At 42.2% G+C, this 15,912-nt stretch overlaps 1 protein-coding gene across 2 annotated transcripts in view; it reads right to left on the bottom strand.

The window, feature by feature from the left end:
• Window positions 1–15,912, bottom strand: part of DCLRE1C (DNA cross-link repair 1C) — a gene marked incomplete at its 5' end in the record, with an annotated part of 49,918 nt that overhangs the window by 3,394 nt on the left and 30,612 nt on the right. The window contains 4 exons of one of the 2 annotated variants that reach the window (XM_082848489.1): window positions 883–977; window positions 2,088–2,176; window positions 6,907–6,961; window positions 7,492–7,628. In XM_082848489.1, coding sequence (XP_082704615.1) covers window positions 883–977; window positions 2,088–2,176; window positions 6,907–6,961; window positions 7,492–7,628 — 376 coding nt within the window. Of the gene's footprint in view, window positions 1–882; window positions 978–2,087; window positions 2,177–6,906; window positions 6,962–7,491; window positions 7,629–15,912 lie in introns of those variants that run through there. The other variant, XM_082848490.1, reaches the window with a different exon arrangement.

The raw sequence follows: 15,912 nt of genomic DNA on the forward strand, positions 1-15,912 counted from the left end.
GACAGTTTCATGTTCTTCCGGATCAGTGACTATACCAGTATCGTGGTATGTTTCAACTGGAAAAATAATCTGTCAAAACATTTTCACATTAACTCACCTGTATGTATCTGGAAAAAAAAGTAAAGTTTCTATACTATTAGAAGTTTATTCTGACATTATGTATTCTTTCTGTTATGACAATATAAAATTTTGAAATTTCTCTCTATGAAAATGGGAAGGCATATAACAGAAAACACAATAAAGTGTTGAAATCCTTAACATTTACACAAACTGATAACACACCTAAACCTAATAAAAAAAGACAAATGTCATAATTCATAGGTACTTTCCACCATCGTGTACTGCTGATGTCTGTATAAACTGGTATAATCTACTGGAAAACAATTGGGCAATATGTATGTGTCAGGCACCATAATTTCTACAATTTAACCCAATAATGAGAGCTGCGAAACAGACTTACATATAATGTCGCTCATCACAATATTTATAAAAGTGAAAGGTTCAAAATAACCTAACATGTACGACAGATTAAATATACCATTATATAGTCACGGCATTCAAAAATTTACCACAGACGTGTAGAAAGGTGGGACAATACCCTATATAATAAGGAAAAAAGTCAAAACTACCCAGAAATGATAAAATATGAGAGTAAATCTTCATTACCTTGGGTTAAGCAAGAGTTTCTTAGATATGACACCAAAAGCAAAAAAAGCACAAACCATAAAAGAAATTAAATTGGACTTCATCAAAAATTTAAAATTTTACACTTCCAAAGACATCATGAAGAAAGTAAAAAAGACAGCTTTCACAGACCAGAGCACCCGGAAAAGCGGTCTTGCAGGGAAACCCACACCTGGGACTCCAGGTCATTCTTCTTACCTGAGTCGAGGTGGATTGTTCTTGCTCTCTTCAATTTTCCAAGTGGTTTATACTTTGGCTCAGTACTTTGGGAAGATCGGCATAAAGGCTTTAAGCTGAAATGAATACGAATATTTTATTTTTCCTGTTGGGAAGTTGCTGGAATGTAAGCATCACTTTTAGAGATTATAAAAACCTAACTATGGGGGAAACCATACCACTACTTTTCAAAACTGAAAAGCATTGTTTAATAATTAAAAATTACTTCAGGGACTTCCCTGGTGGCACAGTGGTTAAGAATCCGCCTGCCAATGCAGGGGGCACGGTACGAGCCCTGGTCCGGGAAGATCCTACATGCCACGGAGCAACTAAGCCTGTGTGCCACAACTACTGAGCCTGCGCTCTACAGCCTGTGAGCCACAACTACTGAGCCCGCGTGCCACAACTGAAGCCCGCGCGCCTACAGCCTGTGCTCCGCAAAAAAGAAGCCACCACAATGAGAAGCCCACACCCAGTGACAGAGTAGCTCCCTCTTGCCGCAACTAGAGAAAGCCTGCGCGCGTGCAGCAACGAACACCCAACGCAGCCAAAAATAAATAAAATAAAATTAGGGGCTTCCCTGGTGGCGCAGTGGTTGAGAGTCCGCCTGCCGATGCAGGGGACGTGGGTTCGTGCCCCGGTCTGGGAAGGTCCCACATGCCGCGGAGCGGCTGGGCCCGTGAGCCATGGCCGCTGAGCCTGCGTGTCCGGAGCCTATGCTCCGCAACGGGAAAGGCCACAACAGTGAGAGGCCCGCATACCACAAAAATAAATAAATAAATTTATTTTTTAAAAAAATTCAGTATAATAAAGTGGTAAATACAAGCACTTAAAACAACCTGCTAGATATTCATCTAATTGTAGGATTGGGGGGAAAGCAAAACTTTTATCTTTGTTCTTATGCTGCAGAAAAGCAGGTCCTATTCTAATAACCTATTAAGCAATAGAGGAACACGTTCTGGCATTCAGGGAATTCAGCATCGCAACGGCTTCCTTATGCCAGATTCCCAGAAGCGTTTAGGATTTTATGTTAACACACTCACGTGAGGAAAGCCCATATACTCCCAACCAGTACCACATTTACAGCCACACCCATTTTACATCCTTGCCCCTGGTTTCCGGCCCAAAACTATTCTCTGGATCCATCCCGCCCAAAAACACAAGTCCCACAAGTAGTGACTACTCACATTTCTTGAACTTTACCCATAGTTGTGCCTAACGGGATGACATTTGGATATACATTCACAGGATAGATGTAGCTCAAGAAATCTTTAATCTGGAAGAAGGAAAATAAAATGCATCAGTTATCTCTACGGTGAAGAGCCCCGGCGTTAGAGCAGCAGATAAAGGGATGCGGGGAAAGAGAAGTAGAAGTCTCTCAAGACTGTGGTCCCAATGCCAGCTGCACGTGGGGAGCACCTGGGGACCTCCTAGGAGAAGACAGACCCAACCCCAAAAGTCCCCTAACTGAGCTACGATGGGGCCTGGAGGTCAGTAGGTGTGGACGTTCTTCAGGTGATTCTGTTCTCCAGTAAGGAGTGAGGATCACTGATGAATGGGATGCAGAGGCCCCATTTCTTCAGATGACATTAGTTCCCTTATCTAGGGTCACTCACCCGTAGTTAACCAATCCCCTTCAAGGAAGTGAGAATTCATCTGAGTATTTAAGACGCACAAGGAAACAAGGTCTTAGAGTGGCATTTCTTTCCTCCGACATAATCGTTAGCAATGCCAAGGGGAGCCGCGTCTTTGAGATGGCTTGATTTGTTCTCAGGGTTTATTCTAATCTAAACAAGGACATGCCAAAATGTCGTGAATACCTTGATTTTCTGCAAAGCTCAGAATGCTAAACAGGAGGGCTTCTGTCACTATTCCTCAAAACACCTCTAGCAACCCAGAAGAGCTTCTGCTTTGCCACTTATTAGATCTTGGTGAGCTTGTGGTCTCGGTTAAGTTACCTAACGTCTCTGAGTCTTAGAGGCTTCATCTAAAAGTATAAATGAGATAATGTGGGTAAAGTGCTTAGCCCTGGTACCTGGCACATAGTTGAACATTCAATAAAACTGTCTATTACAAAGTTGGTAATGACAACACAAAGATTTTTATTCCCTTCTGCAAATGGGGAGACAGAGACACAAAGTAATTATTAGCACCCAACTTTTTCAAATAAAGCACCAAGTCAAAAGAGGTAGGGAACCCAGGAATTATTAATAACTCTATATTCAAATAAAATGGGAACCTTAAGACAAAGGGGAAAGACAGGAACAGATACATTCTTTGGATACTTCTCATAAACAATTTCCTTTGTACTTTCAGAGTAGGCATGCAAAAAGAAGCCATTATTTACCTTGCCCACAACCTATATGATTTGCATAATCAATCCAGAGTCGAGGCTGGTAGAAATCTGAGGCTTTTGAAGGGAATAAGAATGAAGAGAGTCTGGTCAGACCCACACCAGAAATGGCCCCTATCTACTCAGAGATGAAGTGGCCACAAGGAGACAAGAGGTACCCAGGAGAGGGCATCCTCTCCCACTGGTCCACACCAATGCCCTTTCTTCAGATGCCTGCCTTAAAACTACCCATTAACACAGTCCGTTCTGGTTCTGTGCAGTAGTTCCACTCCATAAGCCACTGCAGACAGTAGACCACTGTTCCTGGGGGAAATAAATACAGTGTTTCCCTGAACCTCCAGTCACAGCGCTTTGTCAACCGATCAAGTACACAACCTTCTTTTATGTGTGCTTCTCTTTAAAGATATCGTCCGTAGAATACACTGTTGATCCATGAACACTGAGCTCAAGGCCAGTGGCGCTGCAGCTCACGCCTGAAGAGAACTTATCCGACACAGGCACCACCTCAGCAGGGCACATCTCGGCCTTCCTGGAGCTTAGGAACACTTGAGAGCACTTCAGCGCTACACTTGGAGGCTGTTTCAAACGGCAAAATCACCCCAAAAAGCACACAAATATGGAAAACGCAGCAGTAAAGAGACGGCAAAGAGGACACTCGGTTTACAGCCCGGGAGCTGAAACAAGAAGGCAGGAGGCCACCATGTGCGACCTGAGTCGGGAATGTGCGTGTCGGGCGACTCAAATCTTTTGCGGCCCTGCCGTGCACGTCTGCAAATGACCACAGAGCGCCACTCGCGCTGATGTGGGGATTCAAACAAATGTCAGTGAGCAGGCAGATTTGTAAATGAGGAATCCGCAAATAATGAGGATCAACCGTACTTGGGGAAAAAAAAAAAAGGAAATGATCTTTAAATCTATTCACATTTGTTTTCCTTTTTTTTTTGGGTCTCGCCACGCGGCATGCGGGATCTTCCTTCCCTGACCAGGGATGGAACCCGTGCCCCCTGCAGTGGATGCGCGGAGTTCTAACTACTGGATCGCTGGGGAATGCCCCCTACTATTTACATTTTTAAATATAGTTCAGCATGTTCTATACACAGGATATAGGCGTATTAATTAAAGCAGTTTTCCGGAAAGCCTCTCTCTTCTCACTGGACACAGTGAGAGAAGATGAGTAACCAGAGCTCAGGGTAAGCCCGCCACAAGCAGGATAACTGCTGTCATCCGAGGAGAGAGGGAAGAGAGGAAGCAGGTCAGCCGCTCCACCCCCGTACCCAAGCAGCAGGGAGATGCCTCCCCATTGGGAGCTAACTTTATAGAATCCCAGGAAGGCTGTGCTTCCCAACTTGGCTGCTAACTATACTGAAGAAAAGAAATAAGAGCAGTTTTGACTGAAAAGTTTTCCCCAATTAGAGGCCCCCCTGTGGCTGAGACAGAAAAGGATGCTGAGGGGTAAGAGGAAGGTTGAGCAACAGTGATGCTGGGCCAGATGCCTAGCCCAGGACAGATCACCAGGAAGGGGCTTTGACAACAACCTAAAAGTCAGGATAAACTGATAAAGAAAACGTTAACTGAATTATCCCGTCCAGATGAATTACTTCCAGGCTACGCTCAAATAATCCATTTGCACCTGGAAGCTAAGCCCAGCTATTGAAGAGAGATGTCACTGGGATACTTTGATACCAAATAATCATTTACAGTTTTCTGGCTGACTTAAAAAGAATGCTGCTACCTGACCCCAATGTTCATAGCAGCACAATTTACAATCGCCAAGACATGGAAGCAACCTAAGTGTCCATCGACAGACGAATGGATAAAGAAGATGTGGTACATATATACAATGGGCTATTACTCAGCCATAAAAAAGAATGAAATAATGCCATTTGCAGCAACATGGGCGGACCCAGAGATTATCATACTAAGTGAAGAAAGTCAGAAAAAGCCAAGTATTATATCACTTATACGTGAAATCTAAAAAGTGATACAAATGAACTTATTTACAGACATAGAAAACAAATGGTTTTTTATGGTTACCAAAGGGGAAAGGGGGCAGGGGAGGGATAAGTTAGGAGTTTGGGATTAACAGATACACACACTACTATATATAAAATAGATAAACAACAAGGACCTACTGTATGGCACAGGGAACTATATTCAATATTTTGTAATAACCTATAAGGGAAAAGAATCTGAAAAAGAATGTAGATAAATATATATATTTATATATATAAATAACTGAGTCACTTTACTGTACACTAGAACCTAACAACATTGTAAACCAACCATACTTCAATAAAAAATTTTTAAAAAATGCTGCTACCTGGAGCTCTGCAAGAATCCACCTGTTCAAATCATCACCATGCCCATGCTCACTGCTGCAGAGCTATATCCATGTACCCCCCAATACAAAAATAATCACTATCAGGGAAATGCGTTAAGTGCAGAAAGGGCAAAACTAAAATTATGTATGACTTAAAGTGTCATAAAAAGCCAGCTTTTATATTGCTTTTTCTCCAATACATGAAATTACTGAATCCCTGCACTTGTAAGATGCTAGCATTTACTTTGGAAATGCATGAGGATTCTGCAAATAAATTACATATGTCAGGTTCCCATTCTAGTATGTCAATTTCCTATATAAAAAGTACCATAACGGGGACTTTCCTAGCGGTCCAGTGGTTAGGACTCTCAGCTTCCACTGCAGGGGTCACGGGTTCGGTCCCTGGTCGGGGAACTAAGATCCCGCATTTCGTGTGGCACAGCCAAAAAAAAAAGTACCATAACAATACCATTTTAAGCCCTCTTCAACTGAATAATTCTACTCTACTATGTCCTAAGGACAGGGTCTACACCTCAGTCACCTTTGTTCTTCCTCATTGCTGAATATTCAGGACAATTTTTTAAACGGCTTTTCAGTACAATCAAATTTTGGAAGAGGCCGAGAATCTGCACAGTACCCTAAGGCTACCAATAATGAGATTTTATCTGTAGTACTCCTTCAAATAAGATTTACGATTCTTTTTTTTCAATCTTCTTTTTTTCTTACTGAAGTATAGTTGATGTACAATATTATATGTAAGTTACAGGTATACAATGCAGTGATTTACAACTTTGAAAGGTTATACTCCACATATAGTTATTATAGAATACTGGCCATATTCCCTGGCTTGTATAATGTTGGAGTATCTTCTTTTATCTTCTTAACTATTACTTCCTTGGGGAAGCTTTTTATGTTTTGCTTGTTTGCTTTTTAATTTTATTTATTAAACTATAGTTGATTTACAATACTGTGTTAGTTTCAGGTGTACAGCTTCAGATTCTTTTCCATTATAGGTCATCACACGACACTGAATACAGTTCCAAGTGCTAACCAGTCAGATTTACGATTTTTTATGACACATGAACAGAACTGAAGTGGGGAATTTAAAATACATTTAGAAAGCAAGTTGGAAAGAAAACCTTAATCATATGTTTTCTTCAATGGTTAGGCTGAAAACAAGTGATGATAGCAATTTTCTTTAGACTTAGTAACACAGCTCATCCACTGAGATGTCTTCCCTAAGTTTCTTTAGGAAAAGCCACAACCAGTCTTAAGCGGTAGAAAAAGAGATGCCCGCAGAAGCCACAAAGGGGAGTATATGAGGTCTTCTTACCTCACTGTAGGAGGAGTGAAAAGAAAAGCAGGCTCTGTACGAACTCGCTCCAGTCCTAAAGTGAGATGAAAACACAAAATTAAAGGTCACTTATCAAAACTAAGCTAAGTTCTAAATTTCAAGTCTTCTTATTCAGGCTCCTGCAGTATGAAATCACCTTACCAAAAAGAATTTCTTCCTGGGACAAGGGGGAACTCTTTCCAGAAATGTAAATTTTTGTAGACATTCTGAATGGCCAAAGTTAAGGAAATTTGCTAAAACGTGGTGATCAGTATGGGACTCCTCTACTCCACCAAAGGCTTCTACTTCATACAACGTCAGTTCCTAACTCTCTGCCAGGCAAGAGGCCCTGTCTCTAACCCTCTCATCTGTCTAACTCAAGTAGACCCCAGGAAATACTTCCTAATGGTATTAGCCAATAGACAGCTTGGAAAGCCGCATCTCTTTAGTTTAAATAGAGTTTAAATTTCAGAAGTTATTTTCCACAATTATAATATATCCTCTTCTTAGGCTTACGCTAGATTGCATTTCAACTATCGATTTACCTCAAGGCAAGGTTTCTCTCGAAAGACACTGCTTGCTTACCTCACAATGACATTGGTTTTTCTGGCTCTTTCTCCAAACCACATAGTGGATGGCTTAATGCTGATTGTGTGGAGTGGAATTCTATTTTTGGAGGTAACGCCGCAGGGTAACTTATTCCACTGAAAATATTCCTCTGCCTAAAAAAGATTTTAAAAATATAGTAAAGCAGTTTAATATTTTCAACAAATCTGTTTGTAGGCAGGGCCTCAAAAACAAATGTAGATGAGTTTTCAGACATGAAAAAATATATATATATATAGACATGAGGAAACAGGTAAGCCCAAATTGAGGAATGTTCCACAAAACAACTGACCTGAACGCTTCAAATATGTCAGTGTGATGAAAGAAAAGCAAAAGCTTTGAGACTTGATCTACATGAAGAGAAACTGAAGAGGCCTGAGCAAATGCAAAAGATGATCCTTAATAAAATCCTGGACCGACTGTATTAAGAACAGGAGGCCCTGCTCTTCCCTCCACAAGCCATAAAGGACACGATCGGGACAACTAGGGAAGTTTGAATATGGAGTCCATCACATCCAGTAGGGTCGTATCAATGCTAAACTTCCTGAGTGTGGGAACTGTACTGTGGTCGTGCAGGAGAACGTCCTTGTTTACGGCAAAGTGTCATGGCATCTGCAACTGACTCTCAAGTGGATTGGGGGGTGGGGGTGCTAGTTACACAGAGACAGACACAGAGTACGTCAGGGAGCAGACGTGATGGTGTTAACACACGGGAAGCCAGAGGAAGAAGACGCGGTGTTTGTATGACCCAGTGATTCCACACCCGGGTATATATCCAGAAAAAAAACCAAAAACACTAATTTGAAAAGATACATGCACCCCAATGTTCATAGCAGCATTATTTACAGCTGCCAAGATATGGAATCAACTTAAGTGTCCATCAACAAATGAATGAATAAAGAAGATGTGGTGTATAAAAATATATACAATGAACTACTACTCAGCCATAAAAAAGAATAAAATTTTGCCATCTGCAACAACATGGATGGACTTGTAGGGTATTATGCTAAGTGAAATAAGTCAGACAGAGAAAGACAAATACTGTATGATATATGTAGAATCTAAAAAATACAACAAACTAGTGAATATAACAAAACTCACAGATATAGAGAATAAACTAGTGGTTATCAGTGGGGAGAGGGAAGGGGGAGGGGCAAATAAGGGCATGGGACTAAGAGGTACAAACTCTTAGGTTTAAAATGAGCTACAAGGATATATGGTACAACACACGGAATAGAGCCAATATTTTATAGTAGCTATAAATGGAACACAACCTTTAAAAACTGAATCACTACATTGTACAACTGTAACATATAACACTGTACATCAACTACACTTCAATTTAAAATAAAAGAGTACATGGTGTTCTTTGTACTAGTCTAACAAATTTACTGCTTTAAATTTTTTTTTTTTTTTTTTTTTTTTTTGCGGCACGCGGGCTTCTCACTGCTGTGGCCTCTCCCGTTGCGGAGCACAGGCTCCAGATGCGCAGGCTCAGCGGCCATGGCTCACGGGCCCAGCCGCTCCGCGGCATGTGGGATCCTCCCGGACCGGGGCACGAACCCGTGTCCCCTGCATCGGCAGGTGGACTCTCAACCACTGCGCCACCAGGGAAGCCCTGCTTTAAAATTTATCAAAATAAAGTTGGAGAGGAAAGTAACATGTGTTTTTAAAAGGTTGAAAACCAATGTGACTATTTTCCCAAAGACATTACATTTAGATAGGAATCCTTCAAAACCATGAACACTCCATCGAAATCAAACATCACTGGAGCACTTTTGGTGCTGTTTCTCACGAGGCTGTGGATGAGAGTGCTCCAGGGCTGTGCAGGCTGCTCTGTTGAATATTTTTAAGGCTATGTGACCTGAGACACATACCTTAAGCTGCTAGAAGTAGTGTTTCAAGGCGAGTAGCCATGTGGGAAATGACAGGGGGTGAGTTAAGGTACTTTATGGTTTGTGAGAAAATTTAGACCAAAAAGAAATCTGCCAATTAAAATATTTATGGGGCATGTTAGGGGCAAAGACTACAAGTCCAAAAGAAAAAGGACAAAACAGTTTCTACTTTGTATCTACATTGTTTTTATCCATCCATTAATTCACTGCATGTGTATGTGTGTGTGTACATATACAAACAGAATGATGAAATAAATTCATGATGCAAGTTATAGTATGCAGCTGACCAGTCATCAAAAGTAATTTCTTACCTAGTAGCTCTCCTGCAGTGGTCTGAAATAGAATCTTCCATGCTATGGATAAGAATCGTTTTTTGTTGTTGTTGTTTTTAAATTTTGCTTTACTTTAGTGCTGAGCAAGTCTACTTTAGGATTTTGGCTGATGGAGCTAATATCACTGGGTTTTTTAAAATTTATTTATTTTATTTATTTTTATTTTTGGCAGTGTTGGGTCTTTGTTGCTGTGCGTGGGCTTCCTCCAGTTGCGTCAAGCGGGGGCTACTCTTCATTGCGGTGCACGGGCTTCTCATTGCGGCGGCCTCTCTTGTTGCAGAGCATGGGCTCTAGGCATGCAAGCCTCAATAGTTGGGGCGCACGGGCTTAGTAGTTGTGGCGCACGGGTTTAGGTGCTCCATGGCATGTGAGATCTTCCTGGACCAGGGCTCAAACCCGTGTCCCCTGCATTGGCAGGCGGATTCCCAACCACTGTGCCACCAGGGAAGCCCTAATATTACTGTTACAATGATTATCTAAATGTATAAATGCACTGTTTACTAAAATAAAAATTACTCAGCATATGAATGCTAAGATTAAAGATTTAGAGAACAATTAGGATCATCACACATACCCCTACATGTGAAGATGACTAATTAGTAGCAGTGACATTGAATGACAATATAAATTAAAATGGAAATGTTAAAGGCCAATTTAAAATTTAACACCTGGCAGGTAATAAGAGAAGGGAGTTCTATGGTGGCATCAGAAAACCAATTACCAGTGAGTTTCAAAGACACTAAAAACATTCATTTGAAATTGGACCAGCAATACATGTAACTATTTCAAAATTCAAAGCAAAGTTATATCTAGATATTTATCTCAAATGAGGAGAAGGAAAATAAAGTTTATAAATGCGCACGTGTCATGAGTCTCAGAAGTAAATCATGGGCTTTCCTGGTGGCGCAGTGGTTGAGAATCTGCCTGCCAATGCAGGGGACACAGGTTCAAGCCCTGGTCCGGGAAGATCCCACATGCCGCGGAACAACTAAGCCTGTGAGCCACAAATACTGAGCCTGTGCTCTGGAGCCTGCGAGCCACAACTACTGAGCCCATGTGCCACAACTACTGAAGCCCGCACACCTAGAGCCTGTGCTCCGCAACAAGAGAAGCCACTGCAGTGAGAAGCCTGCGCCTCGCAAGGAAGAGAAGCCCCCCACTCGCCGCAACTAGAGAAAGCCTGCACAGCAACGAAGACCTAAGGCAGCCAAACATAAATAAATAAATAAATTTATTTTTTAAAAAAGTAAATCACAACGGGTTGTGATTGTTTTCTTAAATTATAAGCTCTAACATGTTACTAATTTCCTTACAAATAAACTGTTCATTACATAAGTCATTACAAATAAACACGTATCAATTGTGTAAATATATTTCATTAATAATTAAAAGTACTGAGACTCTGGGAGGGCTCATGCCAAGGGGTACTTCCCACAACTTCTGCTGCCAGTGTCCTTGCCCCACGGTGAGCCACAGCCCCCACCCCCCACCACCTCTGCAGGAGACCCTCCAACACTAGCAGGAACAAAAGCCTTCAGCCAAGAAAGAAAGGACACCAAACCCTGTGATCCTCATGCCACAGCTGAAGACCCATTGTGTCTCAGGAAATGGAACAGAAAAAAAACCCCAAAACACCTACCCTTTGTAATAGAGATACACCAGAAATACATCTACACGTGGCACAACTCCTACAGAACACCTACTGAACGCTGGCAGGAGACCTCAGACCTCCCAAAAGGCAAGAAACCCCCCACGTACTTGGGTAGGGCAAAAGAATAAACAGAGACAAAAGGATAGGGATGGGACCTGCACCAGTGGGAGGGAGCCGTGAAGGAGGGAAGGTTTTCACACACTAGGAGCCCCTTTGCGGGCGGAGACTGCGGGTGGCGGAGGGGGGAAGCTTCGGAGCCGTGGAGGAGAGTGCAGCAATGGGGGTGCGGAGGGCAAAGCGGGGAGATTCCCGCACAGAGGATCGGTGCCAATCGGCACTCACCAGCCCGAGAGGCTTGTCTGTTCCCCCGCCGGGGCGGGCGGGGCTGGGAGCTGAGGCTCGGGCTTCGGTCCGAGCGCAGGGAGAGGACTGGGGTTGGCGGCGTGAACACAGCCTGAAGGGGCTAGTGCACCACAGCTAGCCGGGATGGAGTCCGGGGAAAAGTCTGGACCTGCCGAAGAGGCAAGAGGCTTTTTCTTCCCTCTTTGTTTCCTGGTGCGCGAGGAGAGGGGATTAAGAGCGCTGCTTAAAGGAGCTCCAGAGACAGGCACAAGCCGCGGCTAAAAGCGCGGACCCCAGAGACGGGCAGGAGATGCTAAGGCTGCTGCTGCCACCAAGAAGCCTGTGTGCGAGCACAGGTCACTATCCACACCTCCCCTTCTGGGAGCCTGTGCAGCCCACCACTGCCAGGGTCCCGGGATCCAGGAACAACTCACCCGGAAGAACGCACGGCGCGCCTCAGGCTGCTGCAACGTCATGCCGGCCTCTGCCGCCGCAGGCCCGCCCCACACTCCGTGCCCCTCCCTCCCCACCCCCACCCCCCGCCAGCCTGAGTGAGCCAGAGCCCCCGAAGCAGCTGCTCCTTTAACCCCGTCCTGTCTGAGCAAAGAACAGACGCCCTCCTGCGACCTACACGCAGAGGCGGGGCCAAATCCAAACCTGAACCCCGGGAGCTGTGAGAACAAAGAAGAGAAAGGGAAATCTCTCCCAGCAGCCTCAGGAGCAGCGGATTAAAGCTCCACAATCAACTTGATGTACCCTGCATCTGTGGAATATATGAACAGAAAACGACTCATCCCAAATTGAGGAGGTGGGCTTTGAGAGCAAGATTTATGATTTTATCCCCTTTTCCTCTTTTTGTGAGTGTGTATGTGTATGCTTCTGTGTGAGACTTTGTCTGTATAGCTTTGCGTCCAACATTTGTCCTTGGGTTCTATCCATCTGTGTTTCTTTTTTTTCTTTAAAAAAATTTTTTTCTTAATAATTATTTTTTCTTTTAATAACTATTTGATTTTATATTATATTATTTTATCTCCTTCCTCCCTCCCTCCCTCCCTCCCTCCCTCTCCCTCCCTCCCTCCCTCTCTCTCTCTCTCTCTCTCTCTCTCTCTCTCTCTTTCTTTCTTTCTTTCCCCTTTTATTCTGAGCCATGGGGATGAAAGGCTCTTGGTGCTGCAGCCAGGAGTCAGTGCTGTGCCTCTGAGGTGGGAGAGCCAACTTCAGAATACTGGTCCACAAGAGACCTCCCAGCACCACATAACATCAAATGGCGAAAATCTCCCAGAGATCTCCATCTCAACACCAGCACCCAGCTCCACTCAACGACCAGCAAGCTACAGTGCTGGACACGCTATGCCAAACAACTAGCAAGACAGGAACACAACCCCACCCATTAGCAGAGAGGCTGCTTAAAATCATAATAAGTCCACAGACACCCCAAAACACACCACCAGACATGCACCTGCCCACCAGAAAGACAAGATCCAGCCTCATCCACCAAAACACAGGCACTAGTCCCCTCCACCAGGAAGCCTACACAACCCACTGAACCAACTTTAGCTACTGGGGACAGACACCAAAAACAACAGGAACTACAAAGCTGCAGCCTGCAAAAAAGGAGACCCCAAACACAGTAAGATAAGCAAAATGAGAAGACAGAAAAACACACAGCAGATGAAGAAGCAAGATAAAAACCCACCAGACCTAACAAATGAAGAGGAAATAGGCAGTCTACCTGAAAAAGAATTCAGAATAATGATAGTAAAGATGATCCAAAATCTTGAAAATAGAATAGAGAAAATGCAAGAAACATTTAACAAGGACCTAGAAAAACTAAAGATGAAACAAGCAACAATGAACAACACAATAAATGAAATGAAAAATACTCTAGATGGGATCAATAGCAGAATAACTGAGGCAGAAGAACGGATAAGTGACCTGGAAGATAAAATAGTGGAAATAACTAATGCAGAGCAGAATAAAGAAAAAAGAATGAAAAGAACATAGGACAGTCTCAGAGGCCTCTGGAACAACATTAAATGCACCAACATTCGAATTATAGGGGTTCCAGAAGAAGAAGAGAAAAAGAAAGGGACTGAGAAAATATTTGAAGAGATTAGAGTTGAAAACTTCCCTAATATGGGAAAGGAAATAGTTAATCAAGTCCAGGAAGCACAGAGAGTCCCATACAGGATAAATCCAAGGAGAAATACGCCAAGACACATATTAATCAAACTGTCAAAAATTAAATACAAAGAAAACATGTTAAAAGCAGCAAGGGAAAAACAACAAATAACACACAAGGGAATCCCCATAAGGTTAACAGCTGATCTTTCAGCAGAAACTCTGCAAGCCAGAAGGGACTGGCAAGACATATTTAAAATGATGAAGGAGAAAAACCTGCAACCAAGATTACTCTACCCAGCAAGGATCTCATTCAGATTTGATGGAGAAATCAAAACCTTTACAGACAAGCAAAAGCTGAGAGAGTTCAGCACCACCAAACCAGCTCTACAACAAATGCTAAAGGAACTTCTCTAGGCAAGAAACACAAGAGAAGATAAAGACCTACAATAATGATCCCAAAACAATTAAGAAAATGGGAATAGGAACATACATATCGATAATTACCTTAAATGTAAATGGACTAAATGCTCCCACAAAAAGACACAGATTGGCTGAATGGATACAAAAACTAGACCCATATATATGCTGTCTACAAGAGACCCACTTCAGACCTAGAGACACATACAGACTGAAAGTAAGGGGATGGAAAAAGATATTCCATGCAAATGGAAACGAAAAGAAATCTGGAGTAGCAATTCTCATATCAGACAAAATAGACTTTAAAATAAAGACTATTAGAAGAGACAAAGAAGGACACTACATAATGATCAAGGGATCGATCCAAGAAGAAGATATAACAATTGTAAATATTTATGCACCCAACATAGGAGCACCTCAATACATAAGGCAAATAGTAACAGCCATAAAAGGGGAAATCGACAGTAACACATTCATAGTAGGGGACTTTAACACCCCACTTTCACCAATGGACAGATCATCCAAAATGAAAATAAATAAGGAAACACAAGCTTTAAATGATACATTAAACAAGATGGACTTAATTGATATTTACAGGACATTCCATCCAAAAACAACAGAATACACATTTTTCTCAAGTGCTCATGGAAAATTCTCCAGAATAGATCATATCTTGGGTCACAAATCAAGCCTTGGCAAATTTAAGAAAATTGAAATTGTATCAAGTATCTTTTCTGACCACAACACTATGAGACTAGATATCAATTACAGGAAAAGATCTGTAAAAAATACAAACACATGGAGGCTAAACAATACACTCCTTAATAACGAAGTGATCACTGAAGAAATCAAACAGGAAATTATAAAATACCTAGAAACAAATGACAATGGAGACACGATAACCCAAAACCTATGGGATGCAGCAAAAGCAGTTCTAAGAGGGAAGTTTATAGCAATACAATCCTACCTTAAGAAACAGGAAACATCTCGAATAAACAACCTAACCTTGCATCTAAAGCAATTAGAGAAAGAAGAACAAAAAACCCCCAAAGTTAGCAGAAGGAAAGAAATCATAAAAATCAGATCAGAAATAAATGAAAAAGAAATGAAGGAAACGATAGCAAAGATCAATAAAACTAAAAGCGGGTTCTTTGAGAAGATAAGGAAAATTGATAAACCATTAGCTAGACTCATCAAGAAAAAAAGGGAGAAGACTCAAATCAATAGAATTAGAAATGAAAAAGGAGAAGTAACAACTGACATTGCAGAAATACAAAAGATCATGAGAGATTACTACAAGCAACTCTATGCCAATAAAATGGACAACCTGGAAGAAATGGACAAATTCTTAGAAAGGCACAACCTGCCAAGACTGAATCAGGAAGAAATAGAAAATATGAACAGACCAATCACAAGCACGGAAATTGAAACTGTGATTTAAAATCTTCCAACAAACAAAAGTCCAGGACCAGGTGGCTTCACAGGAGAATTCTACCAAACTTTTGGAGAAGAGGTAGCACCTATCCTTCTCAAACTCTTCCAAAATATAGCAGAGGGAGGAACACTCCCAAACTCATTCTACGAGGCCACCATCACCCTGATACCAAAACCAGACAAGGATGTCACAAAGAAAGAAAAC

The sequence above is a fragment of the Leucopleurus acutus genome, assembly GCF_964270905.1.
Source record: "Leucopleurus acutus genome assembly, chromosome: 1".
Lineage (NCBI taxonomy): Eukaryota > Metazoa > Chordata > Mammalia > Artiodactyla > Delphinidae > Leucopleurus > Leucopleurus acutus.